Source organism: Miscanthus floridulus, unplaced genomic scaffold (assembly GCF_019320115.1).
Source record: "Miscanthus floridulus cultivar M001 unplaced genomic scaffold, ASM1932011v1 fs_337_2_3, whole genome shotgun sequence".
In the NCBI taxonomy this organism is placed as follows: domain Eukaryota; kingdom Viridiplantae; phylum Streptophyta; class Magnoliopsida; order Poales; family Poaceae; genus Miscanthus; species Miscanthus floridulus.
The window spans coordinates 1-24,346 of record NW_027096606.1 but is presented as its reverse complement, the minus strand read 5'-3'; the positions used below and the strand labels follow the sequence as shown (position 1 = coordinate 24,346).

Here is a 24,346-nt window from a genome sequence, read left to right as displayed (position 1 = left end):
TCGGCATCCAACCCTTAGCGGTGTTTTTAATTGCTTACACAACTGCATTGAGATATTTCAATCTGTCGATCTGGCCATAAGCAACAAAATGACCGTGATCCGGCTGATGCAATATCATGTGCCGGTGCAGAAGAAACAGACTCCTCTGCACGACTGCACCACATCAATTACCAAGTTAACTAAAACTTTGAAGTCAGTCGAGAATCTAGTTGCAAAATACATTGTTTAATTCCCTGCATGCTCAAGGCTGCCGCAGTTTCCTCTGCGGCCTCCTTGCTGGGCCAGCATCATCAACTTGCTTTGGCAAGCTCCTTGCCTCTGTTGGTGCCTTCCCAGGTTTGGCCTCTATCTTACCAACTGCTTCTTCATCACTGTCCTCATGATTGGCTTCCTTCAATGAGCGCTTTGTGGTCTTTTCTATTTGCTTCTTTCCCCTCTTTGCTGGACGTGCATCTTCCTCATCCGTAGCTTCATCACCATGAATACTGCCAGCATTTTTAGATGAGGTGTTAGCTACCCTTGTTGGTTGCTTCCTTCCCCGCTTTGCTGGTTTTGCTTCTTCCACTTCATAATCCTCCTCGTCGCCATCATCACTAGTATTTGTAGCTTTGTTTGACGAGCCTTTTGCCGCCTTCACTCTTCCCTTTGCTGGTTTTGGAGCATTTCTACCTTTTCCTGACTTTGTATCGTCATCATTCTCCTTGTCTTTGCCTCCCTTAGATCTGCTGGCTGCCGCATCTGTCCCATCCAGCTTCTGTAACTCTTGCGCATATGCTGAGGTCTGAACAATATAGAAGCACATTGAGAGTAAGAGCAGGATCACACAAGATAGAGTTGGTTTGATACAAAAGAACTTACCCTACCACCTATTGTAATGAAGTCAATTTTCTTCCCTGCAACCAACAAATGCAACATTTAATGTTGATAGGCCACCCTGAGCACCCCGCGCATCCAAAAAAGAAGAAGAACCTTGCCAGGTTTCTTCTCCCTGGAATGAAATATCCACTTCTCTGGAAACTGATTGCTGCCAGCACCAACTTTTAAGGACTCCTCGATAACCTGTAAGGTAAACAAAGATTACTATGTATGAAATTATCATCCCAATGACATGCATAATAAGAGAAAATGGATGTCCAATAATGTCACACTCTTTTCGCTGCATAAGGATAGCATTATCATGACTCTTAGGTCTTATTTCAATGAATTTTCTGTACTTGTCAATGAGTATACATAAAATGCTGACACAAAGACTGTGGGGGTATTAACCCCTATACCCTTACGGCTAAGCTTGGGCCAGACTGGATCAGTGGGTCCGATCCACCAAAAGACGACGCGCGGCCCGGCCAACCTGTTTGGAGTCCCGCGCAAGGAGTCAAGACAGATTTGGCGATCAAGCAAGATCTTGGTCGATTAGAATAGGAATCCTTATCCGGTCACCTATGGCAATTGTAACTTACTAGGATTAGTTTCCAGATCTGTAACCCTGCCCCCCAGACTATATAAGGCGGGCAGGGGACCCCTCTAAAAAACATCTCTCATTGACATACAACAATACAATCAGACGCATGACGTAGGTATTGCGCCTTCTTGGCGGCCGAACCTGGATAAAATCTCGTGTCTGTCTTGCGTCACCGTCTTGTTTGTGGCTTGCGCATCTGTCTGCCGACAGTCTACTACCTTGGGCATACCCCTAGGTAGACTGCCGACCATATTTCGTCGACAGTGGCGCGCCAGGTAGGGGGTGTGCGTACTGCTCTCCAAGCAAACAAGATGGTCATCATCTCCGGCTCCGTGGCTACGCCGAACGGCCTCACGTTCACCATCAGCCAGATCACCTGGACCACCGGCTCCGACGACTTCATCGCCATGACTATGGAGGAGGCGCGGATTCAATCTGCGTCGACCACTGCTTCACCTGCATCGGCTACGGCTCCAACCAGATTGGATACGGCTCCGACCATGGTGGATACAGCTCCGACCACAATGGATCCGGCTCCAACCACGGTACATCTGGCTCCGACCACACTTGCATCACCTTCAGCCACGCCGACAACCCATCGTCTGCTCCCCCGCTACAAAGGGAAGCAGATCGACAACACTGACCTCCTCGACTCCATCGATCGGGTTGGCACCAAACTCGCTGAAACCCTAGCTCTGGTAAGTGCAATTCAAAGTCAACCTAATGAGCAGGTAGTCACTCCCCACAATAGATCTACCCGACCAGCTCGGGCCAGCCGTCCTGCATGACTTGATACAGATCTCGTGGTCATATCTACTCTTGAAGGGCACTCCGCTCGTCGCCAGCCAGCCTCCGCGACGGGCCTCCGGCTCTCCGAGTACGAAGCCTCGACGGAGAACTACCAGGCCCAGCCCTACGGCCTGTGAAACGCCGCCTCCAACTACGCGTATAATATACAACGCTGCTCGGATCTGTATTTTGTACATCGACCTCGACCGAGGCCACGCAACTTCGTCAACATGATCCGGGTTGAGGATTATCAAGAAGGATCCGTCTACACGGTCTAAGAGGGTGACTCTGGCTCCTCGTCTGGCATCGCATCTAATGCCTCTGTCCACACCGAGCTCCAGCATCACGATGATGAAGGCGTCGAATACGATCTGGATATACCAGACCACGCCCCGGGGTTCCCACAATTCCCGTCTTTCCCATCAAGGCGAGGGGATTTGATCAATGTTGTTAGCAATGATGAACCACCAGCAGTTGGCGAAACAGAACAAGAAAGGATTGCACATGAAGCACGCAATATTGACCGGTTTAATCGCCAACAAATCGAAAGCCGAAGCAGAAGAGGAGGCATGACGCATAAGGGTCCAGCCACGCGACCTCAACAATGCTTTCGACAGGGTGGGGGACAAACAGGTCAACAGGACTCCAAGCGCCAACGTAGCCGTTGCTATGGCGACGATGCAACGGCTACCCAATACCCCTGAAACCCAAGCAGTTCGCGATGAAATACAAGCCTATCTGACGGCTGCTATGGCCCAGACCGCAGAGATTGTAAATCAAGCCCGGGCTCCATCCGTCTCAGTCGAGTCAAGCCATAGCCGCCAGTACTCAAGCCGCTCACAGCCACCCAACCAACGTGGCTCACGCAACAACGACCCATCAGACAACCATCAAGGTGGAAACGGTGGTCGGGATGACAACCGCCGTCGGGATGACAACCGCCGTCAGGGAGGACAACCGCCGTGATGTCCGGGACAATAACCACCGAGACAACCACGACAATCGCCGTGATAACTACGGTCGCAGGGCTAATCTAGATGGCAACCGAGATCGCCTCGACTGGTAATAACGACCTCCGTCATTACCTCGGAGGACATGATCTACGCGCTCGCATCAACCAGAGAGCCAACGATCGTGCATCCCACGAAAGCTATCGCCGTATGGAATATGACACTGCCCACGGCCTGCCGGGTTTGAAGCAGTTTACTCCACACCTTCGCCAAGTCATATGGCCCAAGAACTTCAAGCTTGAGAAACTTCAGAAGTATGACGGCAAGGAGAACCCCTGAATTATGGGTCATGCTCTACGAAACTATGTGCAGATCAGCCATGGCTGACGAGCACGTCATGTCTAACTACTTCCCTAGTCGCTGTTGGCCATGCAGGTCACCAATGGCTGGTCAGCTTGCCGGCAAACTACTTTGATTCTTGGCAAGAGCTTAAGCAAGCCTTCATCGACAACTTCATTGCTACTTGCGAGCAACCCGGCAACAAATATGATCTGCAATGAATTCGAGATCGAAAAGATGAGCCACTGCGTGAGTACGTCCGGCGTTTCTTGGAGATGCGCATCAAGGTCCCGTCAATCTCCGACAACGAGGCAATAGAGGCTTTCATCACTGGCCTCTGCTTCCACGACGCCCTAAGGGACAAGCTCCTCCGCAAGAGACCTAAATTGGTCACAGCGCTCCTGGCCACCGCTAAGAAATATGCGGACGCCGACGACGCTAAAAAGATAATTATTGAAGAAGCAGCAAGGGTTCCACGCTCCGACCACCCCCCACACCGCGACGACTACCGCGGCAACCGTGGTCGAAACGATAATTTTGACCGCCACAACCAGCGCAACGACTCCCGCGACCACCGCGACCAACGTAATCAGCGGCGTAACCGCCGTGACGATTATAGGGGCAAGCGTGCTCGGGAAGACGACGGCGAGGTCAACACCGTTAAAAAAGGTGGTGGACGTCGTAACTACGAAGACGACTACGCCAAAGCATTGAAAGGGCCATGCCAGCTCCATCCTAAGTCAAATCATACCAAGGAGAATTGCCGCGTTCTCAAGTCTATCTACACGCGTCAATAGGCTCCGGATACATCCGACAAGCCTAACGACGTAGGGGAACAGCGCAACGAGGATAACAACAATGAAGACGCAGATCCTCGTCACAAGTATGTCAAGCCAATCGATCGCGTGCACACCATCATCGGAGGCAAAGTGTCCATTGAGACCAAACGAGAACGCAAGTTGCTCGCCCGCGCTTGCTTGAACGTGGCCAACACTGACAACCTCCTCACCGATCCGTGGCTCCCTCCGTGGTCTCACCACGAAATCTCCTTCAGCAGAAATGACCAATGGGCCGTAATACCTGAGCCAGGACGTTTTCCCCTGGTCCTCGATCCTTGTATCAACAAGGTTTAGTTCGACAGAGTACTGATCGACGGCGGCAGCTCCATCGATATACTGTTCAAGAACAGTCTGCCCGCCCTGAAGATAGCCTAGGCGGACCTCAAGCCATACAAGGCACAGTTCTAGGGTGTTCTCCCCTGGATAGAGCTCTACACCTCTCGGGCAGATCACGCTACCGGTGCAGTTTGGGACCCCGGACCACTTCCGCACTAACTACGTCAACTTCGTGGTCGCTGACTTTGATGGCACCTACCATGCTATTCTTGGTTGACCGTCGCTCACCAAGTTCATGGCCATACCTCATTACAGGTATCTGGTGCTCAAGATGCCTACCGAGAAAGGAGTTCTAACCCTCCGAGGCAACGTGTACGCAGCTTATACCTGCGAGGACGATAGTTTCAAAATAGCAGAGGCTCATGACCTCTCTATTTGCATGGCCGAGACCATGCTCGACGCCAAGAAGACCTCGACCAATCACCTGGAGATCCCAGAGCTCAAGGCTCCATGCAAGAACATCAAGTCCAAGGAGCACAAGGTGATCCAGCTAGTCGACGGTGATCCCAGCAAAATGGCCCTTATCGGAGCCTAACCTGGATCCCTAAATAGGAAGACGTGCTCGTCAGGTTCTTGAGGAGCAACGTGGATGTGTTCGCATGGAAACCTGCTGACATGCCCGGTGTACCTTGGAACTTGCTCGAGCACTCCTTGAATGTCAACGGCAAGGCCAAACCTATCAAGCAGAAGCTACGACGGTTTGCTCGTGACAAAAAGGAGGCGATTAGGGTAGAAGTTACGCAGCTTTTGGTAGCCAGATTTATCAAAGAAGTGTATCATCCGGAGTGGTTAGCCAACCCGGTTCTTGTACGCAAAAAGAATAATGAATGGAGAACGTGTGTTGATTACACTGATCTGAACAAATACTGCCCTAATGGACCCCTTTGGCTTACCTCGCATAGACGAGGTCATAGATTCAACCGCCGGTTGCGAGCTGCTTTCCTTTCTTGATTGCTACTCTGGTTATCACCAGATCGCTCTCAAAAAGGACGACCAGATCAAGACATCTTTTATTACGCCTTTCGGTGCCTACTACTACACGACCATGTCGTTCAGGCTCAAGAACGTCGGGGCTACCTACCAACGCGCTATACTAGGCCTGCCTCAAAGAAGAGATAAAAGACGACCTCGTCGAGTCTTATGTTGATGATATAGTTGTCAAAACCAAGGAAGCACATACCCTTGTTGACAACCTGGAACGCACCTTTGCAGCCCTTAACACATTCCAGTGGAAATTAAACCCAAAGAAGTGCATCTTCGGTGTTCCTTCTAGCATACTACTTGGCAACGTCATCAGTCACGATGGCATACGCCCTAACCTGGAGAAAGTCAAAGCTGTCTTGGACATGAAGCCGCCCAAAAAGGTGAAGGATGTTCAGAAGCTTACCGGATGCATGGCCGCCCTCAGCTGTTTCATATCAAGATTAGGCGAAAAAGGATTACCGTTCTTTAAACTGCTCAAAGCATTCAAAAAGTTTGAGTGGTCGGAGGAAGCAGACGCTGCCTTCACACAGCTAAAACAATACCTTACGTCACCTCCGGTCCTCACTGCTCCCAGAGAAGACGAAACACTCCTGCTTTACATTGCAGGTTACTAATCGAGTGGTCTCCACAGCCATGGTGGTCGAGCGCGACGAGCCCAGCCACGTCTACAAGGTATAGCGACCAATCTATTTCATCAGTGAGGTGCTCAATGAATCCAAGACCAGGTACCCACAAATCCTAGAAATTGATCTATGCCATACTGATAACATCCAGAAAGTTGAAACATTACTTCGACGGATATCATGTGGTGGTCATGACTGAGTACCCTCTGCGAGACATCATTAGCAACAAGGATGCGAACGGGCACATCGTCAAGTGGGCAATGGAGCTATGTCCTTTTTCCTTGGAATTCGCAAGCCATACTACAATCAAGTCTCAGGCGCTCGTCGATTTCATCGTCGAGTGGACAGACTTGAGCACGCCTACTTCTTAGGGGCTCGACGAGTATTGGAAGATGTACTTTGACGGTTCTCTCAACATCGATGGCGCAGGGGTAGGAGTCCTTTTCGTGTCACCATCCAAGGAACAGCTCTGGTACGTCCTTAGGATTTATTTCCTAGCATCTAATAATACCGCCGAATACGAAGCATGCCTACATGGTTTGCTCATTGTGGTTGAGCTCTGTGTTAAATGTCTCTATGTCTATGGAGACTCGGCTCTGGTCATCAACCAACTTAACAAGGACTGGGACACGACCAGTGAAAGGATGGATGCATACTGCAAATCGATCAGAAAGCTGGAAGGTAGGTTCTATGGCATCGAGTACACACAAGTGGTCCGGGACAAAAATCAAGCAGCAGATGCGCTGCCAAAGTTAGGATCATCCCGAGCCAAAGTCCCACATGGCGTATTTGTCCAAGACCTGCTCATGCCTTTGATCGAAGAGGAAGATTCCACGGTCGACAAGCCTCCATACAAGCAATTGGTGGCTACGGTTCCGGCGTCGAGCACCATCGAGCCACCTCCGACCACTCATGAGCCCGACTAGAGAATACCTTTCATCAAGTACCTAACAGATGGCAGCGGTTATACTGATCGAACAGAAAACGAGTGCCTGATGCGTCGCAGTAAGTAGTATCTGCTTGTCGATGGAAAGCTATGGCGCAAGAACGCAAAGGAGGAAATCTTGATGAAGTGTATAACCCAGGAGGATGGCGAACATCTCCTAGACCAAATCCACTTTGGCTCCTATGGCAACCACGCGGCCTCAAGAACGCTGGTCGGTAAGGCTTTCTGAGCAGGGTTCTATTGGCTGTCAGCAGTAGCCGACGCAGAGAAGCTAGTCCGCCACTATGAGGGTTGTCAGTTCTTCACCAAGAGAATCCACGTACCAGCACATGAGATCCAGACAATACCAGCCTCTTGGCCCTTCGCATGCTGGGGACTGGATATGATCGGGCCCTTCAAACTGGCTCCTAGGAAATTTACATGCGTCTTTGTGCTGATCGACAAATTTTCTAAGTGGATAGAATACATGCCTCTGGTACAGGCATCCTGAGAAAAGGCTGTCATGTTCCTTGACCAGGTCATCCACCATTTCGGTATACCCAACAGCATCATTACTGATCTGGGTACTCAATTCACCGGGAATGCTTTTTGGGACTTCTGCGATAAAAGGAGCATAGTAGTAAAATACGTCTCGGTGGCGCACCCTAGAGCTAATGGACAAGTCGAGCAGGCAAATGGCATGATCTTGGACGCATTGAAGAAGAGGATGTATAGAGAAAATGACAAAGCTCCTGGAAGATGGCTCAAGAGTTGCCAGCCGTGGTCTGGGGCCTCAGAACTCAGCCCAGTCATAACACCGGCGTCTCACCATACTTTATGGTTTACGGCGCTGAGGCTGTCCTCCAAGCAGATATAGCTTTCAGATCAGCATGGGTAGAGAACTTCAACGAAGGCAGGGTCAACAAAGTGCGGGAGCTAGAAGTGAATAGTGCAAAAGAGAAGCGGCCTCGATTCTTGTGTACGTACAGCCAAATACCTCGCTATCTTGCGCAGGTACTACAACAAGAACGTTAAGGAGCGGTTCTTCATGGTCGAGGGACCTGGTCCTGAAGTGGAATACGAATCAGGCTGGTGTCCATAAACTCGCAACTCCATGGGAAGGGCCCTTCATGATCAAGGAGGTCACACGACCAGCGTCTTACAGGTTAGCTCACCTGGACGGTACGGACGTACCCAATTCATGGCACATCGACAAGCTTAGGCGTTTCTATGCTTAACTGCTAAGATATGTACTCCTTTTGTACTTTCGATTTCATTCAATAAAGCTATTATGATTTCTCTGACCACTCTAATGTGTCACTTCGAATTTTATGGTTATTCTAACTTAGCCACTCAAAGCCGACCACCATTCCTTCTAGGGTTTTCGGAGCAGGCCCTGTCTCCGGTTCCTCCCAACGCGTGCATGGGATCCGCTCTCTACGCTACGGGTGATCGGCAGGTCCCCCCTGGTTTGACTTGTCCACGTCTACGTGTGCATAGGTCACGCACCTCACACTCCGACCACATGGCAAATTCGGGCCGTACAAACCTTTTAGGATGACGTGTTGAGCAAAATGGTACAACTAAACAGAACGTTTACATGTTCTCACTTAGTTACACCAACATGAGTTTCAAGCTTAAATATGTTTTATACAAAACAAACAAGCTTATAATGATATACAGTTACGTTATTACAAGCTTGCCTGAAGAGGCCCAAGTTTACAATAACACAACTATATCCTTCTTCCACAGCTCTAGCCTATTCTATTGGCTGGTCGGGGCACGCGGCACCCGCTGCTCGCTGCTCCCGACATCCTGCTCAAGTCTCGGGGACTCTTGTACTAGTCAAGCTGAAGAGGATGGCCCCGCCGATGTCTGGCTGGTCGTGATGATGCGTCCTGGTTCACCTTGTGTCACCATCTGGTTCCTGATTACACGCACCGTCTACCGACAATCTACCATCACGGGCACCCCCTCGGTGGACTGCCGACCATATTTCGTCGACAGTGGCGCGCCAGGTAGGGGTCCCCTTTAGGGGTTGTGCGTGCTGATCCATGGTCGAACTAGATGGGACCTCAAGAACAACACCGTTCGTGGCAACCTAACTTTCCGAGGCGGCATTCTTCAATAGCCTTACGGTCTCGACGTTACGGCGACAACAACCATCTGGCTACCTGCGATGGGACTTCACCTCTCAAGCATCCAGCTCCGACTCGCCTGGATGTTGGCCGGGACCAACACCAAGAAGCAAGTCAGCGAGAAGCCAGGCGACCTCAGCTGCAGCAAATTTTATCAGATCCGATCTTAAAACTCGCAACGAGATCTGTCCCGCGTGCATCTCGTGTTGGCGAATATGAAGTCAAAGTTTCAGCCAAGGCATCATCAATGACGAGACTTTAAAGCAGCGTTATGGCATCACATCATGATCTACACCACCACACAAGCTAATTATAGCTTCCATGTACGTCAGACAAGCAGCAAGGTCACGCTCGATCAGGAGCTCACGGCCGCGATGCTCTCACTCTCGCTCAACACTACGAATCCGTCGGGTCACCTGGCCGTGCATGAGTGCGTGCCGCCCCATGGCAAGAAGGTCGTGTCTGAGGCATACAGCGCCATTGTCGACATGGTAGCCCGGCTCAGGATTGCCGTGAGTGCACGGGATTGCGTGGTAGAGAGAGCCGCTAGTCGGATAAGAGCCGATCAGCAAGCAAGCAAATTATGCGTGGCTTACATCACCATGACGTGAACATGATCCAAGCAAGCTAGCCAAAAGTGATCGACGTAATAATCTTGGTTATTGCATATACGTGCTTACGCATCACCGGTCACGCCTGCAAAAATCCTCGTGACTTGCCTCTAACATGGGATCGACTATGCGGGTTCGCCTACGACTCCGCGCACCTGTTCGACTGCGTCAAGCCACCCGAGCCACCAAGCGAGCTGTAGAAGGACGACGTCGCCCGGACTACTTACTCCGACCACCAGACCACGTCGACCACGTCTCGAGCGGCTCCGCCGAGCTCCGACCACCTCGACCACCAGACCACCTCGAAATTCCTGCAATATAAATATGTAGAATGGTAGTACATGATGTACAAAATAATAAATTATGGAGAAAAAATCTACGGTGAAGAAATAACGCTCAGCAGTCATTTGCAAATGAACATGATGTGATAAAGCAGTTGGTGCTTTGTAAACATCAGTGTTAATGTGAAGTTTGTGTTTATACTTAATATAAACTTCCCGACCAGTTAGTATGTAGCTGAGTCTCCAGCCCTAGCTAGCCCGTTAACCATAACGCGGGGCGCAGAGCCCGTGCACGTGTAGGAAGAACAAAGCGTCGCTAAGGAGCCGCTGCCAACCACCCATAACGCAGAGGGCAGACGCTCGTGCATGTGTAGGGAGGAGCCGGAGACAGGGGCGTCTCTGGAGGCATCGAGCGTCAACATGACTGGTCGAGGATTTGCATTAAGTATAGCTTGCATGTTATATTTAAGATTGTATACATGGACAAACGTTATTTGAAGAATAATCATGACGAGGACGTTGTGGAGAAACGTCGTAATGAAAATTATATTAAATATAAATATTAGAAGTGTACTTATCTTTGGATAGAAATCTGGTCGATGGCGATAAAGTTGTCCGATCCTCGTACTTTTCGGCCTGTTGTGATGGTGGTCGTGGTTGTCATAGCGCCGTTCTTCGTGGCGATCATCATTGCGACGTGGTCTGGTGGTCGAGGTGGTCGGAGCTCGGCGGAGCCGCTTGGGACGTGGTCGACGTGGTCTGGTGGTCGAGGTGGTCGGAGCTCGACGTGGTCTGGTGATCGAGGTGGTCGGAGCTCGGCGGAGCCGCTCGGGACGTGGTCGACGTGGTCTGGTGGTCGGAGTAAGTAGTCCGGGCGACGTCGTCCTTCTACGGCTCGCTTGGTGGCTCGGGTGGCTTGACGCAGTCGAACAGGTGCGCGGAGTCGTAGGCGAACCCGCATAGTCGATCCCATATTAGAGGCAAGTCACGAGGATTTTTGCAAGCGTGACCGGTGCATGCGTAAGCACGTATATGCAGAAACCAAGATTAATATGTCGATCACTTTTGGCTAGCTTGCTTGGATCATGTTCACGTCATGGTGATGTAAGCCACGCATAATTTGCTCTCTACCACGCAATCCCGTGCACCCACGGCAATCCCGAGCCGGGCTACCATGTCGACAATGGCGCTGTATGCCTCGGACACGACCTTCTTGCCATGGGGCGGCACGCGCTCATGCACGGCCAGGTGACCCGACGGAGGCATAGTGTTGAGCCAGAGCGAGAGCATCGCGGCCGCGGGCTCAGCGTGACCTTGCTGCTTGTCTGACGTACATGGAAGCTATAATTAGCTTGCGTGGTGGTGTAGATCATGACGTGATGCCATAACGCTGCTTTCAAGTCTCGTCGTTGATGCATGCCGTGGCTGAAGCTTAATTTGACTTCATATTCGCCAACACGAGATGCACGCGGGACAGATCTCGTTGCAAGTTTTAAGATCGGATGTGATAAAATTTGCTGCAGCTGAGGTCGCCTGGCTTCTCGCCGACTTGCTTCTTGGTGTTGGTCCCGACCAACATCCAGGCGAGTCGGAGCTGGATGCTTGAGAGGTGAAGTCCCGTCGCAGGTAGCCGGACGGTTGTTGTCAGCCGTAACGTCGAGACCGTAAGGCTGTAGAAGAACGCCGCCTCGGAAAGTCAGGTTGCCACGAACGGCGTTGTTCTTGAGGTCCCATCTGGTTCGTCATGGATCAGCACGCACAACCCCTAAAGGGGACCCTTACCTGGCGCGCCACTGTCGACGAAATAACATAGCATGCTCACTTGATATGCTAAGGTGACGGCTAAAGCACTTCTATCCCATATCAGCCATATCAGTCTCCAACGATTAGCAAACACAATTATTGTCTTTTCAGACTGACTGTTTGAATTAAATTAAGGGAAGACGCATCATCACGTACTAATTCTAGATCCAAGTAAAGTTCTCAAGCCTACAATCCATTTGCAACAAGGCAAACTCTGGATGCCAACCATGGAGGCATGGACCTACCTCTTTAATACACTGATGGAATATCTCACATTTGTCCTTTGATATCTTCGATGCAGTTTGCCCAGGATGAATCCTTGCCTAAATGTGAAGCATGCAGAAAAATAGCAAATTAGTTCTACAACACTGCAGATATTGAAAGCAGTGCAAATGTGAAACGTGCTTAAGTGTACATGTTGAAATTAGCAGATCGCTCTTGTTTCAAACAAACATACTTGTGCAGTTGTGGTTATAACTTACAGTGTTTAAAAGATGAGCCACTAAATTATCAAACAGAGACACAAAAGTTTGGAAAGCAGCTATTGACGTGCTGGAACCGCGACTAGGGGCTCATGTTAGGTTTCAACTCTAGCCTACCCCAACTTGCTTGGACTAAAAGCCTTTGGAAGCTAGTCCCTGTTTTCGAAGTTTACACAAACATGTAAGCATCACTTACCTTTTATAGATTTCAAACTAAGGTCGCCACACCTAACCTCAAGCTGCTGCAAGTTTTGTTTGTTAATATTTGGCTGCCCACAGCACCAGCTTGCCTATCTTTGGCCCCTGGCCCAAATGCTAAAGACAGTTTTGGCTGAAGTCTGCCTAAGGTTAGGTGGTCAATTTCCTTGCTACAGAAGTGTGGCAAGATTAACCTTAGGCAAAAATATGTGGCATAGTTAATTATGAGCTAAAAATGTGAAGCACCAGGCACATTGCAAGTGTAAGAAGAGGCCAATAAAACATGATAATAATAATTTCCAATTCCTTGCTTGCGTTGCAGCAAAAATCTTTGCTAAAATGATGGATCTCCTGTGGCGACACAGTTCATGAATCTGCTGGCGGCCATGGCAGTGCCGACCCTACATGGGGTACCACACTTGTCTCCTATGACACCAGAGAGAAGTTGCTTGCGCTGAGGTAAATAGTGTAGCAGCAAGCTCAACATTGAGCTAGTCAATATTATCTATGGTAATTTCGTTCAGAAGAACAATAAAAGAATTGTCTAATATCCATATTGTGCAACACTAGAAGTACATAAAAGTTATATTTAATTTTTTTTGTCATGGATCATAAACTGTAAATCAGTGGAAGCAATGTCCAGAGCACAGACCTGATAAAGTACTTCATCTGCCATCCAGTTGCCAATTCCTGATTTAAAACTCTGCAAAACAAGGGGTTCAGAACCTAGAGTACATCTGCACCTGCTAATAACATTTTATACGATTGTTTCAAAAAAAACATTTTATATTAAAATTATTGTTTCTACTACGATTGAGGAGACACATTGGTATCCTTAACCACATTCTCTTAGGGTGTCTTTGGCAGGGCTCGGTCCGAACAGCTCCAGCCCCTCGTGTCACCATGCGTTACTGTACTGTACTGCACTGTAGCGTCAACAGAACAGCTCCGTCCCCTTGTGTATTTTTGCCTACCGAACAGGCAGAGCTGTGTTTCTGGGGCTCCTCCGGCTACACTATAGTGCGCTACAGTGCCAGATCCGGAAGAAGCCCAGACAAATGGGGCCTTAAATAACTGACTGAAACATTGAATCAATGCCTTTTAAGGTCTGAATTTTTTGTGTTTTGAGCAAGATATTTCTAAGTTGTTTCACACCACTTCACATATGACTAAAGCACTGAATTATATTCAGAGTTGCGTTAGGAACTAGCATAAACAAACCTTATCTGCTTAAAATTTGGGTTCAGGCAATTTGGGTCCACACCAAGATTTAGAAACTCATACCTGATCAAGTAAAAGGGCTTTTATTGGCCCTTTCTTTTGACCTAATGACTTCATAAATTTATCAAGCTTGATTGGTTCAAATACGGCATCAGGTCCAAGCTCAGAAATTGGAGGGGCAGCTTCTGGCTATTAGAACATACAAAAGTAATTAGACATATCAAACATCACAGCAAATAGAAGAGTAAACTTTTCCAATAATCACTATAGACTATTACGTTGTCAAGCAGTCTTATTTTTGCAAAACGCCTCTTAACAGTGAAGGAAAACTCCAAGCCATCATCCATCTGCAACAGGTTAACAAGAAGATGAACAAACAAGAACATATTTATATATAAAAAAAATAACTAGCACAACTTGTTGGTTCAATATCCTTTTGCAGTTAAAAAAGAAGGAAAGCCCACTTAACATGCAAGAAAAACAAATGCCCCAGCAGGTACACAAGTCCATAATTAGAATATTTCAATATGTTTTTTTTCTACTTCTGCAATGTTACTGCTTCTCATGTAAATACAACTATCTGAATCGGATACCATGGAAGTTACCATCACCACATAAGACATCAATTTGCTTGGATCAGAAGTAAGATATTTAAGAATCACAATCCAAATATAAGTCAATATCATGAAATTGTAGGTCATAGCTCATATAAGATATTTCAGATTCATCTGTGAAGTCATTGGACCTTATATTAAAACAAATAATAATATGTGTTATTGTGTATAAACGAGTTAGGTAATTTGCCAGCAGAAACAAACATACTTTCAATTCATAAGAGAACAGGAATACTTGTAGAAATGATATGGGAAAACACCTCACCCCTAATGAGGGGGGGTGACCTCTGTTATATAGCCAATCAGGCTTGATATATAAGGAATACAATCAGTGTACATGGAAGGAATGTGTAGTTAATAAGCCCTGCTTCCTAAGCACTTCCTAGATAACTATGCTAGTTAATTACAGTCATTAAAGACCTTGGGCAGCCCAAGAGGTGTGTACGGCTGCCAAGGCACCTATCTGTTTAGCTATGCTCTAGTGAGCTGTTTGTAATCAATGCAATGTCTATCTCTATATATAATCAAGGAGACGGCCTGGGGCGTGTTGTCTCTGGCTAATCAAGTCTGTGTTACCTCCAACATTTGGTATCAGAGTGCCAGGTTAGACACCAAAGAGCCACGAGGCCAACTTCTCACCTCCTCCACCCCATGTCGACCTCTGCTGAGCGCACTGCCAGGCTCAAAGCCAAGGGAACCGGCGATGGAGAGCTGGGCGACCCCTCCAGCCGGGCCGCGCGCTTGAAGGCTGCAGAGGAAGCAGCAGCGCTAGCAGTCCAGGCAGCAAAGCAGGCGGCGGCTGCTGCAGAGGCGGCAGCAAGGACGGCGCAGGAGCTGCGGGCCGAAATTGCTGCTGAGAAGGGAGAAGAAGAGGATGCAGAGGAGGAGGAAGAGGAGGCGGAGAGCAGGAATCGGGGGCTGCGGACTCCGTCGCGAGATAGGAGGCGCTCGCAGTCACCACTGCGGGACCGGAGGCGCGGCCGCGGCGGCGGTCGCTACGAATCACCACAAGGCAGAGTGGTGTACCACGACTCCGATAGCAGCACGTCGTGGCCGATGCTGGACAAGACAAACTACTACGAGTGGAGTCAGACCATGAAGCTGAGGATGCAGGCGCGCGATCTCTGGGACGCCATCGAGGGCGGCTCTGTCCAGTTTTGCGATGACAGGCGCACACTGGAGGTGATTGTTGGGGCCGTGCCCAAGGAGATGGGCATCCCACTCCTCGACAAGGCTATGGCGAAAGAGGCGTGGGACGCCATCACTGCGACTCGCATCGGCGTGGACCGGGTCCGTCGAGCAACGCTGCAGCGCCTACGCCGCGATTGGGAGAACATCGGCTCAACCCCGGCGAGCAAGTGGAGGATTTCGCCCTGCGTCTGTCAACTCTGCACCAGCAACTTGTCATTCATGGTGACAAGGACATCACTGAAGAGTGAGTGGTGGAAAAGTTTCTACGCACGGTGCCGGCCAAGTACGCGCAGATTGTTGTCGCCATTGAGTAGTTCCTCGACTTCGAGGCGCTCACTCTCGAGGAGGTGACTGGAAGGCTCAAGGCGGTGGATAATCGCGAGGAACAAGAGCTGACCGAGCCGGTGGCCATCAACGGCAAGCTGCTGTACACCGAGGAGCAGTGGAGAGCGCGCTGGAGGAAGGAGAAGAAGGGAGATGATGTCGGTGGTTCTGGTTTCAGGAACCAGCGCGGTGGTGATGGACGTAGCTGCGGTGGTGGACGAGGACGAGGCAGAGGCGGTGGATGAGGAGATGGCAATGTTGCTGGCTGCGTCGGCCCCAACACCTGCCTCAACTGCAACCAGGAGGGCCACTGGGCATGTGAGTGTCCCCAGCCGCGGCGTGAAGGTGCAGAGCACGGCGGTAGAGGTGGAAACCGTGCTGGCCGTGGCGGTGGCAGCCGTGGTGGAGGCCGTGGCGGCGGAAATCAGGCTGGGCAGCATGGCGAGAACCAAGGAAGGCATGAGGCGCGGGCCCAGTACGCCGAGTGCGATGAAGATGGCGCTCTGTTTCTGGCACATGGCTTCATCAGCCTAGAACAGAGCACGCCGGCGCACAGCTACACGGCGCAGCACGTTGAACTTTTCCAGCCACGTGCTCACGCCTATCTTGGCGTGCACGAAGAAGAGGTGGACAGCGGCTGGTACCTAGACTCCGGCGCGACGCATCACATGACTGGGCGCCAAGAGTTCTTTGCTGATCTGAACACTGGCGTTCGAGGAACGGTCAGGTTCGGGGACGCGTCGAAGGTAGAGATCAAGGGCGTCGGGTCTATTGTTTTCCAAGCCAAGACCGGTGAGCAGAGGGTCCTTCATGGCGTCTACTTCATTCCGGCACTGAAGAACTCTATCCTAAGTCTGGGTTAGCTTGATGAAGGAGGGTCCAAGGTTAAGATTGACGATGGCGTGCTTCGCATTTGGGACAAGAGCCGCCGTCTACTCGCCAAGGTACACAGAGGGAAGAATAGATTGTATATTCTGCATCTTGAGGCTGCACAACCTCTCTGTCTCGTGGCGCGCAAGGATGATGAGGCGTGGCAGTGGCACGAGCGTTTCGGCCATCTGCACTTCGACGCACTCCGGCGACTCAGCAAGGAGGAGATGGTGCGCGAGATGCCGGTGGTCGACCATGTTGAGTAGGTGTGTGACACCTGTGTTACCACCAAGCAGAGGCGGCGTTCCTTTCCGGCTGTAGCAGCATACCGTGCCCAGAATCAGCTTGAGCTGGTGCACGGTGACCTGTGCGGTCCGGTCACGCCAGCGACACCGGTGGGCAATCGCTATATCTTGCTGCTTGTCGATGACGCTACCCGTTTTATGTGGGCTGTGTTGCTGCCATCCAAGGATGCAGTAGTAGAAGCAATTAAGAAGGTCAAGGTGGTAGCAGAGGTGGAAAGTGGGCGCAAGTTGAAGGTCCTGCGCACCGACAATGGCGGCGAATTCACCGTCGCGGAGTTTGTTGCATACTGCGCTGATGAAGGTATTAAATGGCATTTCAGTGCCCCTTATTCACCGCAACAGAATGGTGTTGTTGAGCGTAGGAACCAAACAGTGGTGGCCATGGCACGAGCTTTGCTCAAGCAACGCTGGATGCCCTCTCGGTTTTGGGGGGGGCTATGATGACGGCTGTGCACATTTTGAATCGATCCCCGACGAAGGCGCTGAAGAATGCCACTCCTTATGAGGCGTGGCATGGCCGGGCACCAACAGTCGGCCATCTCAAGGTCTTTGGCTGTGTGGCCTATACCCGGTGGCTTACTCAGCTTCATAAGCTCGATGACCGCGGTGAGGCTGGCGTGTTTATCGGTTATGCGGAAGGGGCCAAGGCATATCGTATCTATGATCCAGTGTCCCAGCGCGTGTGTGTTAGCCACAATGTGGTGTTCGACGAAGGCTGTGGCTAGGACTGGGCATCACCGGCAGCAGGCACATCAGAAGCAGCGGGCAGTGAGTTTACTGTTGAATTCCCATAGGCGGAGGAACTCCCTGAAGTAGGAAGTTCAGCGTCGCCTTCACTATCTCCTCCGCCACATCCTACATCACCTGGTTTCTCTCCGGTGAATGCAGGAGAGCCTGCAGCGGAAGCAGAGGAGCCCGTAGCGGAGGCAGAGGCGCCTGCGTCGCCCAGAACACCTACACTAGCTCCAGTAAGTCCTCAGGTTGAGCATGTGACCCCCCTGGAGGATGATGATGAAAGGGTGGATGCCTACCACGACGATGAAGAACTCCGCTATCGAAAGATTCATGACATTATTGGTGATCAGCCAACCCCTCCGCCGGCGCAGCGGCTGTTTGCAGAACTGAATCTCACCCATTATGGTGAGCCTACAAGCTATGAAGAAGCCAAAGATGATCCAGATTGGCAAGCAGCGATGAAGGAGGAGCTGAGATCAGTAGAGCGGAATGGGACTTGGGAACTTGTTTCTCCTCGTCCTGGTCACCGTCCAATTTCACTGAAATGGGTGTTTAAGCTGAAGAAGGATGAACGTGGAGCTGTAATTAGGCACAAGGCAAGACTTGTGGCCCGTGGTTTTGTGCAGCAGGAAGGAGTTGATTATGAAGATGCTTTTGCACCGGTTGCAAGGATGGAATCAGTGTGTGTTTTGATGGCCCTAGCAGCACAAGAAGGATGGGCAGTACATCACATGGATGTAAAGTCTGCATTTTTGAATGGAGAACTTTAGGAGGAGGTTTATGTTACACAGCCTCTAGGTTTTGTAGTATCAGGAGAGGAGAAGAAAGTGTATAGGCTGCACAAGGCTCTGTATGGCCTAAGACAGCCTCCTCGGGCATGGAATGCCAAGCTTGACTTGACTCTCAAGCAGATGGGTTTTGAACAGAATGTGTATGAAGCTGCTATGTATAGGAAGGGATCAGGTGATTCCCTACTGGTAATTGGAGTCTATGTTGATGATTTGATCATCACAGGAGTTAATCAGCGAAAGATTGAAGCTTTCAAGGCAAAGATGAAGCAAACTTTTGAAATGAGTGATTTGGGTCTTCTGTCTTTCTATCTGGGAGTTGAGGTAAGGCAATCAGAGGGGAGCATCACTCTGAAGCAAACCCATTATGCTAAGAAGATACTTGAGCTTGGTGGTATGGCAGGTTGTAATCCAGCCACCACACCCATGGAAGAAAGGCTAAAATTAAGCAAGGAAAGCATAGCAAAGGAAGTAAATCCAACTCAGTACAGAAGACTGGTTGGCAGTTTGAGATACCTAGTGCACACAAGACCAGATTTGGCTTTTGCTATAGGGTATGTTAGCAGATTTCTGGAGAAGCCAACAACTAAACATCTTCAGGCTGTGAAGAGGATTTTGAGATACCTGGCTGGTACTCTAGATCATGGGCTCTGCTACACCAGAACAACAGGCAAAGCAAGGTTTGTGGGTTACAGTGATTCAGATTTGGCTGGAGATGTTGATTCAAGCAAAAGCACAACTGGATGTTTGTTCTTCCTTGGAACCAGCCTGGTCAGCTGGCAGTCTATCAAACAGAGAGTTGTTGCTCTATCTAGCTGTGAGGCTGAATATGTGGCGATGACAACAGCTGCAACCCAAGCTTTGTGGTTGTCAAGACTATTTATAGATTTGTTGGGAAGAAAAGTTGAAGTGGTGGAACTCAGAGTAGACAATAAGTCTGCTCTGGCTTTGGCAAAGAATCCTGTTTTCCATGACAGGAGCAAGCATATTAGAATCAAGCATCATTTCATCAGAGATTGTGTGAAGGAAGGTAGCATCAAGACAGAGTTCATTCCCACTGTAGATTAGCTCGCTGATATACTGACTAAAGCCTTGGGCAAAACCAAGCTAGAAGAGATGAGGAGCAGGATTGGGATCAAGGAGATCAAGATTAGTTGAAGCAGGTCTTAGGGGGAGAAATGTAGTTAATAAGCCCTGCTTCCTAAGCACTTCCTAGATAACTATGCTAGTTAATTACAGTCATTAAAGACCTTGGGCAGCCCAAGAGGTGTGTACGGCTGCCAAGGCACCTATCTGTTTAGCTATGCTCTAGTGAGCTGTTTGTAATCAATGCAATGTCTATCTCTATATATAATCAAGGAGACGGCCTAGGGTGTGTTGTCTCTGGCTAATCAAGTCTGTGTTACCTCCAACAGAATGAACAAGCTTCCTAATACACATATATACTTCCTAATACCCGCCCGCAGTCATAGCGGGAGGATCACAAACGCAAAGACTGGACTGAAACTCAGTGAACAGTGGAGTTGGAAGGCCCTTCATCATGATGTCCGTGAACTGGTGAGAGGACGGCACATGGAGGACCCGGACCTCACCCAAGGCTACCTTCTCATGGACGAAGTGGATGTCAATCTCGATGTGCTTCGTGCACCGATGATGCACCAGATTGGCTGTCATGTATATTGCACTCACATTATCACAGTAGACAATAGTGGCCGAAGCAAGCGGGACATGAAGCTCTTGGAGAAGTTGGCGCAGACAGCAACATTCGGCCACAGCATGAGCTACAGCACGATACTCCGCCTCAGCACTGGATCAAGACACCGTGGTCTAGCGCTTGGAGGACCAAGACACTAGATTGTCGCCGAGGTAGACGCAGAAACCGGAGGTGGAGCGTCGATAGTCCGGGCAGCCAGCCTAGTCGGCGTCGGAGTAGGCAGTCAGAGACTGAACAGAGCCGGTGCCGATGTGAAGTCTAGAGGAGAGTGTACCCTTGACATAGTGCAGGATGCCCTTGATTAGGGCCATATGGGGCTCTCATGGATCATGCATGAAGAGGCACACCTGCTGAACTGCATATGCCAAATCTGGTCTAGTCAGGGTGAGGTACTGAAAGGGCCCAGCAAGGCTTCGATACTTAGAGCCGTCCTGGAGCTTGGCGCCGTCCTGTGCCGAGAGCTTGGCATGAGTGTCAACGGGAGTCGTTGTAGAGTGACACTCAGCCATGCCAGCACGCTGAAGAAGATCCAGGGCATACTATCACTGAGACATGAACAGGTCCTGGGAAGAACGCGTCACTGAGATGCCGAGGAAGTGATGCAAGGCTCCAAGATCTGTCATGGTGAGCTTGGAGTGAAGGCGCCCCATGATGTGCTGGAGAAGAGTCGAGGACGACGCGGTGAGGATGATGTCATCGACATATAGCAGCAGATAGGCGATGCTCGGCCCCTCTACATGTCGGAGACAGAGGCGACGAAGCCGAGCTGTCGAATGTAGGAAGAGAACCGCTGGTACCACGCCCTCGGTGCCTGCTTTAGTCCATACAAGGACTTCTGGAGGAGATAGACGTGATCTAGAGCGGTGGGGTCGATGAAGCCAGGAGGCTGCTGGCAGTAGACAGTCTCAGCGAGATGGCCGTGGAGAAATGCGTTCTTCACGTCGAGCTGGTGGATCGGCCAAAAGTGAGAAGCGGCGATGCTGAGGACGGTCCGTATCGTCGCTGGTTTGACAACCAGACTGAAGGTCTCGTCGTAGTTGATGCCGTGGTGCTAGGAGAAGCCTTGGACCACCCAGCGTGCCTTGTGCCAGGCGAGTGACCCATCAGCATGGAACTTATGCCGGAAGATCCACTTGCCCGACACGACATTGGCACCGGGCGGCCGCGGGACGAGGCGCCAAGTGTCGTTGTCCATGAGAGCCTAGAACTCGTCGACCATTGCAGCATGCTAGTTAGTGTCGGCCAGAGCACTACGGTAGTTTGCCGGAAGTGGAGAAGGCGATGATGGCAAAGCCATCAAGCCCTGGTAGGACACCACTCGCGGAATGGCCCTAGTCACAGTCCGAGTGACAGGTCGTGGAGGAGCAGGAGGTGGCAACGATGCCAGGACTGCAGGCGCCTGAGGTGCCACGGGCGCAGGTGACGGCGGTAGAGGTGTGGGCGCTGGGGACGATGCCAGGACTGCGGGCGCCTGAGGTGCCGTAGGCACAGGTGGTGGTGGCAGAGGTGTGAGCGCCGGGGGCGTTGCTGGAGGCGCCGAAGCAGATGCCGCAGCCGCTGGTGGCCGCCTAGTGTAGTGATGAGACAGGGGCGGCACTAGCGGTCTAGTAGGTGCCGGGCGACCGCTGGAACCCCCAACTGCAGGAGCAGGGACGACATCCAAGCAGGCTGGTCCTATAGTTGAGGAAGAGGGCGGTGTCCCACCCGCAGATGGAGCGCGGTACATGATTGGGCCACGTACTAGAATTGCGGGGTCATCATCGGGAAGTTCCTACAAAACAGCAGGTGATGGCCGCGGCTGCACAACGTCCGAGGACGGAGCAACCGAGGCAAGAGTAGGAGCAGCAGAGAGGTTCGACAAGAGGAAGTGGAGCTGTGACAGGTGAGTAGGGTGGGAGGAGAAAGGAAAAACAGACTCATCAAAGACAACATGGCAAGAGATGATGACTCGACGGGTGGAGAGGTCAAGGCAGCGGTACCCTTTATGGGACGAGGGGTAACCGAGGAAGACACAGGCTGCAGATCGAGGAGCAAGCTTGTGGCGTGCCGTGGCTAAGAGATTAGGATAGCACAGACAACCGAATACACGTAAGTGAGAGTATTCGAGGGGTTGGGAATGTCAGTAGTTAGCCTAGTGTTCATGTTTTCCAGTTACCTACTATAGCTATTTACTATTCACTATCATGTAATTTTTCTAGGTTCCTTGGCAACCAAGTTGATCATGGTGCCTTAGCAACCAAGTAGGAATCATAGCATCTGCTTTATGTAGTTAGAATATGCTAAGGAGTAGGTACACCACTTGCTTATATATGCAGTGGTTAGCATCTTTTGTATCTAAGTTGTTATTGCAATTCAATACAATCCAAGTGGCCTATTGGCCAAGCTGCCCTCTGGCAGCCCTAGTTCTACTTGTGCCGAATTACCTGTGATCTGGTGATCAACGCCAACAATTGGTACCAGAGCTCTAGGTTGAGAGAAAGGGAAAGGCATGGCCACCTCCATAGAGAGAGGAGCAGCAGCTGCCACCGAGCAGCATGTGTAGCATCTGGCCGTGGCAGAGGCTGCAGTCACGCAGGCGTAGTAGGTCACGGAGGCTGCTACAGCAGTAGCTCAGAACATGACCACCATGGCCACGGCTCTACGTTGAGAGTTGGTGGAGGAGAATCCGCCACGCGATCGCTGCCCACTTCCGCGGAGGAGCCCAGAGCGCGAGCGTAGGCAGACGCGGTCACCCGATCGGGATCAGGATCGCCGTCGTGGATAGGCCAGGGGCTGCTCGCCGGTGATCCAGACCGTATACAAGGATTCTGGCTCGAGCTCCACCTAGCCGATGCTCACCAAGTCAAATTATCATGAGTGGGCCTCGATCATGAAGCTGAAGCTTTAGGCACGGCAACTCTGGGATGCGATCGAGTACCAGGACCTACCCGCCGTGCTGTAGGAGATGCAGATGCCGCTGTTCGAGAAGGGATCAGCCAAGGAGGCCTAGGACTCCATTGCCGCCGTGTGGATCGGCATCGATCGGGTGCACCGCGCCACGCTCCAGCGACTCCGCAACGACTGGGAGAAGCTCACCTTCTGTCCGAGTGAGTAGATCGAGGACTTCACCCTTCGCTTGATGGCCCTGAAGCATCAGCTTCTTCTCCATGGCGACAATGACATCGATGAAGAGCGCATGGTGGAGAGGCTCCTGTGCGCCGTGTCGCCGAAGTACGCCCAGCTCTAGATCGCCATTGAGACGCTTCTTGACTTCTAGGACCTCACCATCGAGGAGGTGTTTGGGCATTTGAAGACGGTGGATGACATGGAGGCACTGGCCGCGGAACCAGCTACCATCGGTGGTCTACTGCTGACAAGGGAGCAATGGCGTGCTAAGGAGAAGGAGGAGGCTGCCGCTTCCGCGTCAGGCAAGGAACCGTGACGTCGTCCACGCGGCAAGCAAGAAGCAGCGTGGGAAGGGCAATCGCGGTGGAGGAGACAGAGGCGGTGGCGACGATCGCGGGGGCGGACGACGACACCTACCTTAACTGTGGTGATCATGGCCACTAGGCGCGCGACTGCCGCCAGCCATGCCGTGGTGGTGGTGACCGTGGCAGCGGCGGTGGCAACCAACGCAGAGGAGGCAACCGTGTTGGAGGTAATCGAGGTGCATGGCGTGGTGGTGGGCGTGGCAGTGCTACGCACGTCGTAGAGGCAGAGGACGATGATGGTGCTCTGTTCCTCGCCCACGGCTTCCTCGAGCTCAACGAGAAGGCTGAAGCCGTTTGCTCCAAGGCCACGGCTTCTTTCGACATCAACGAGCCACGCGTGCGTGTCTTCCTCAACAC

At 51.0% G+C, this 24,346-nt stretch overlaps 1 protein-coding gene across 1 annotated transcript; it reads right to left on the bottom strand.

Annotated features, from left to right (window-relative positions):
* Positions 1-170: 170 nt before the first annotated feature.
* LOC136531388 (formamidopyrimidine-DNA glycosylase-like) lies at positions 171-14,679 on the bottom strand. Its single transcript, XM_066524055.1, has 9 exons — positions 14,584-14,679; positions 14,257-14,325; positions 14,042-14,167; positions 13,410-13,460; positions 12,323-12,400; positions 970-1,059; positions 859-888; positions 696-781; positions 171-617 (listed from the first exon to the last, which is right to left on the bottom strand). Exons 1-9 carry the CDS (start codon positions 14,677-14,679, stop codon positions 242-244), a joined length of 1,002 nt encoding a protein of 333 aa, XP_066380152.1. The 3' UTR covers positions 171-241.
* Between the last annotated feature and the right edge of the window lie 9,667 nt (positions 14,680-24,346).

Bases quoted from the DNA above. Each gene is read 5' to 3' on its own strand.
- LOC136531388 (XM_066524055.1), bottom strand. From the start codon at position 14,679: ATGACCTACAATTTCATGATATTGACTTATATTTGGATTGTGATTCTT. The intron at 13,461-14,041 runs GTATGAGTTTCT...CTTGTTTTGCAG, and splicing joins AAGCCCTTTTACTTGATCAG to AGTTTTAAATCAGGAATTGG. The intron at 12,401-13,409 runs GTCTGTGCTCTG...CTTCACATTTAG, and splicing joins CAGATGAAGTACTTTATCAG to GCAAGGATTCATCCTGGGCA.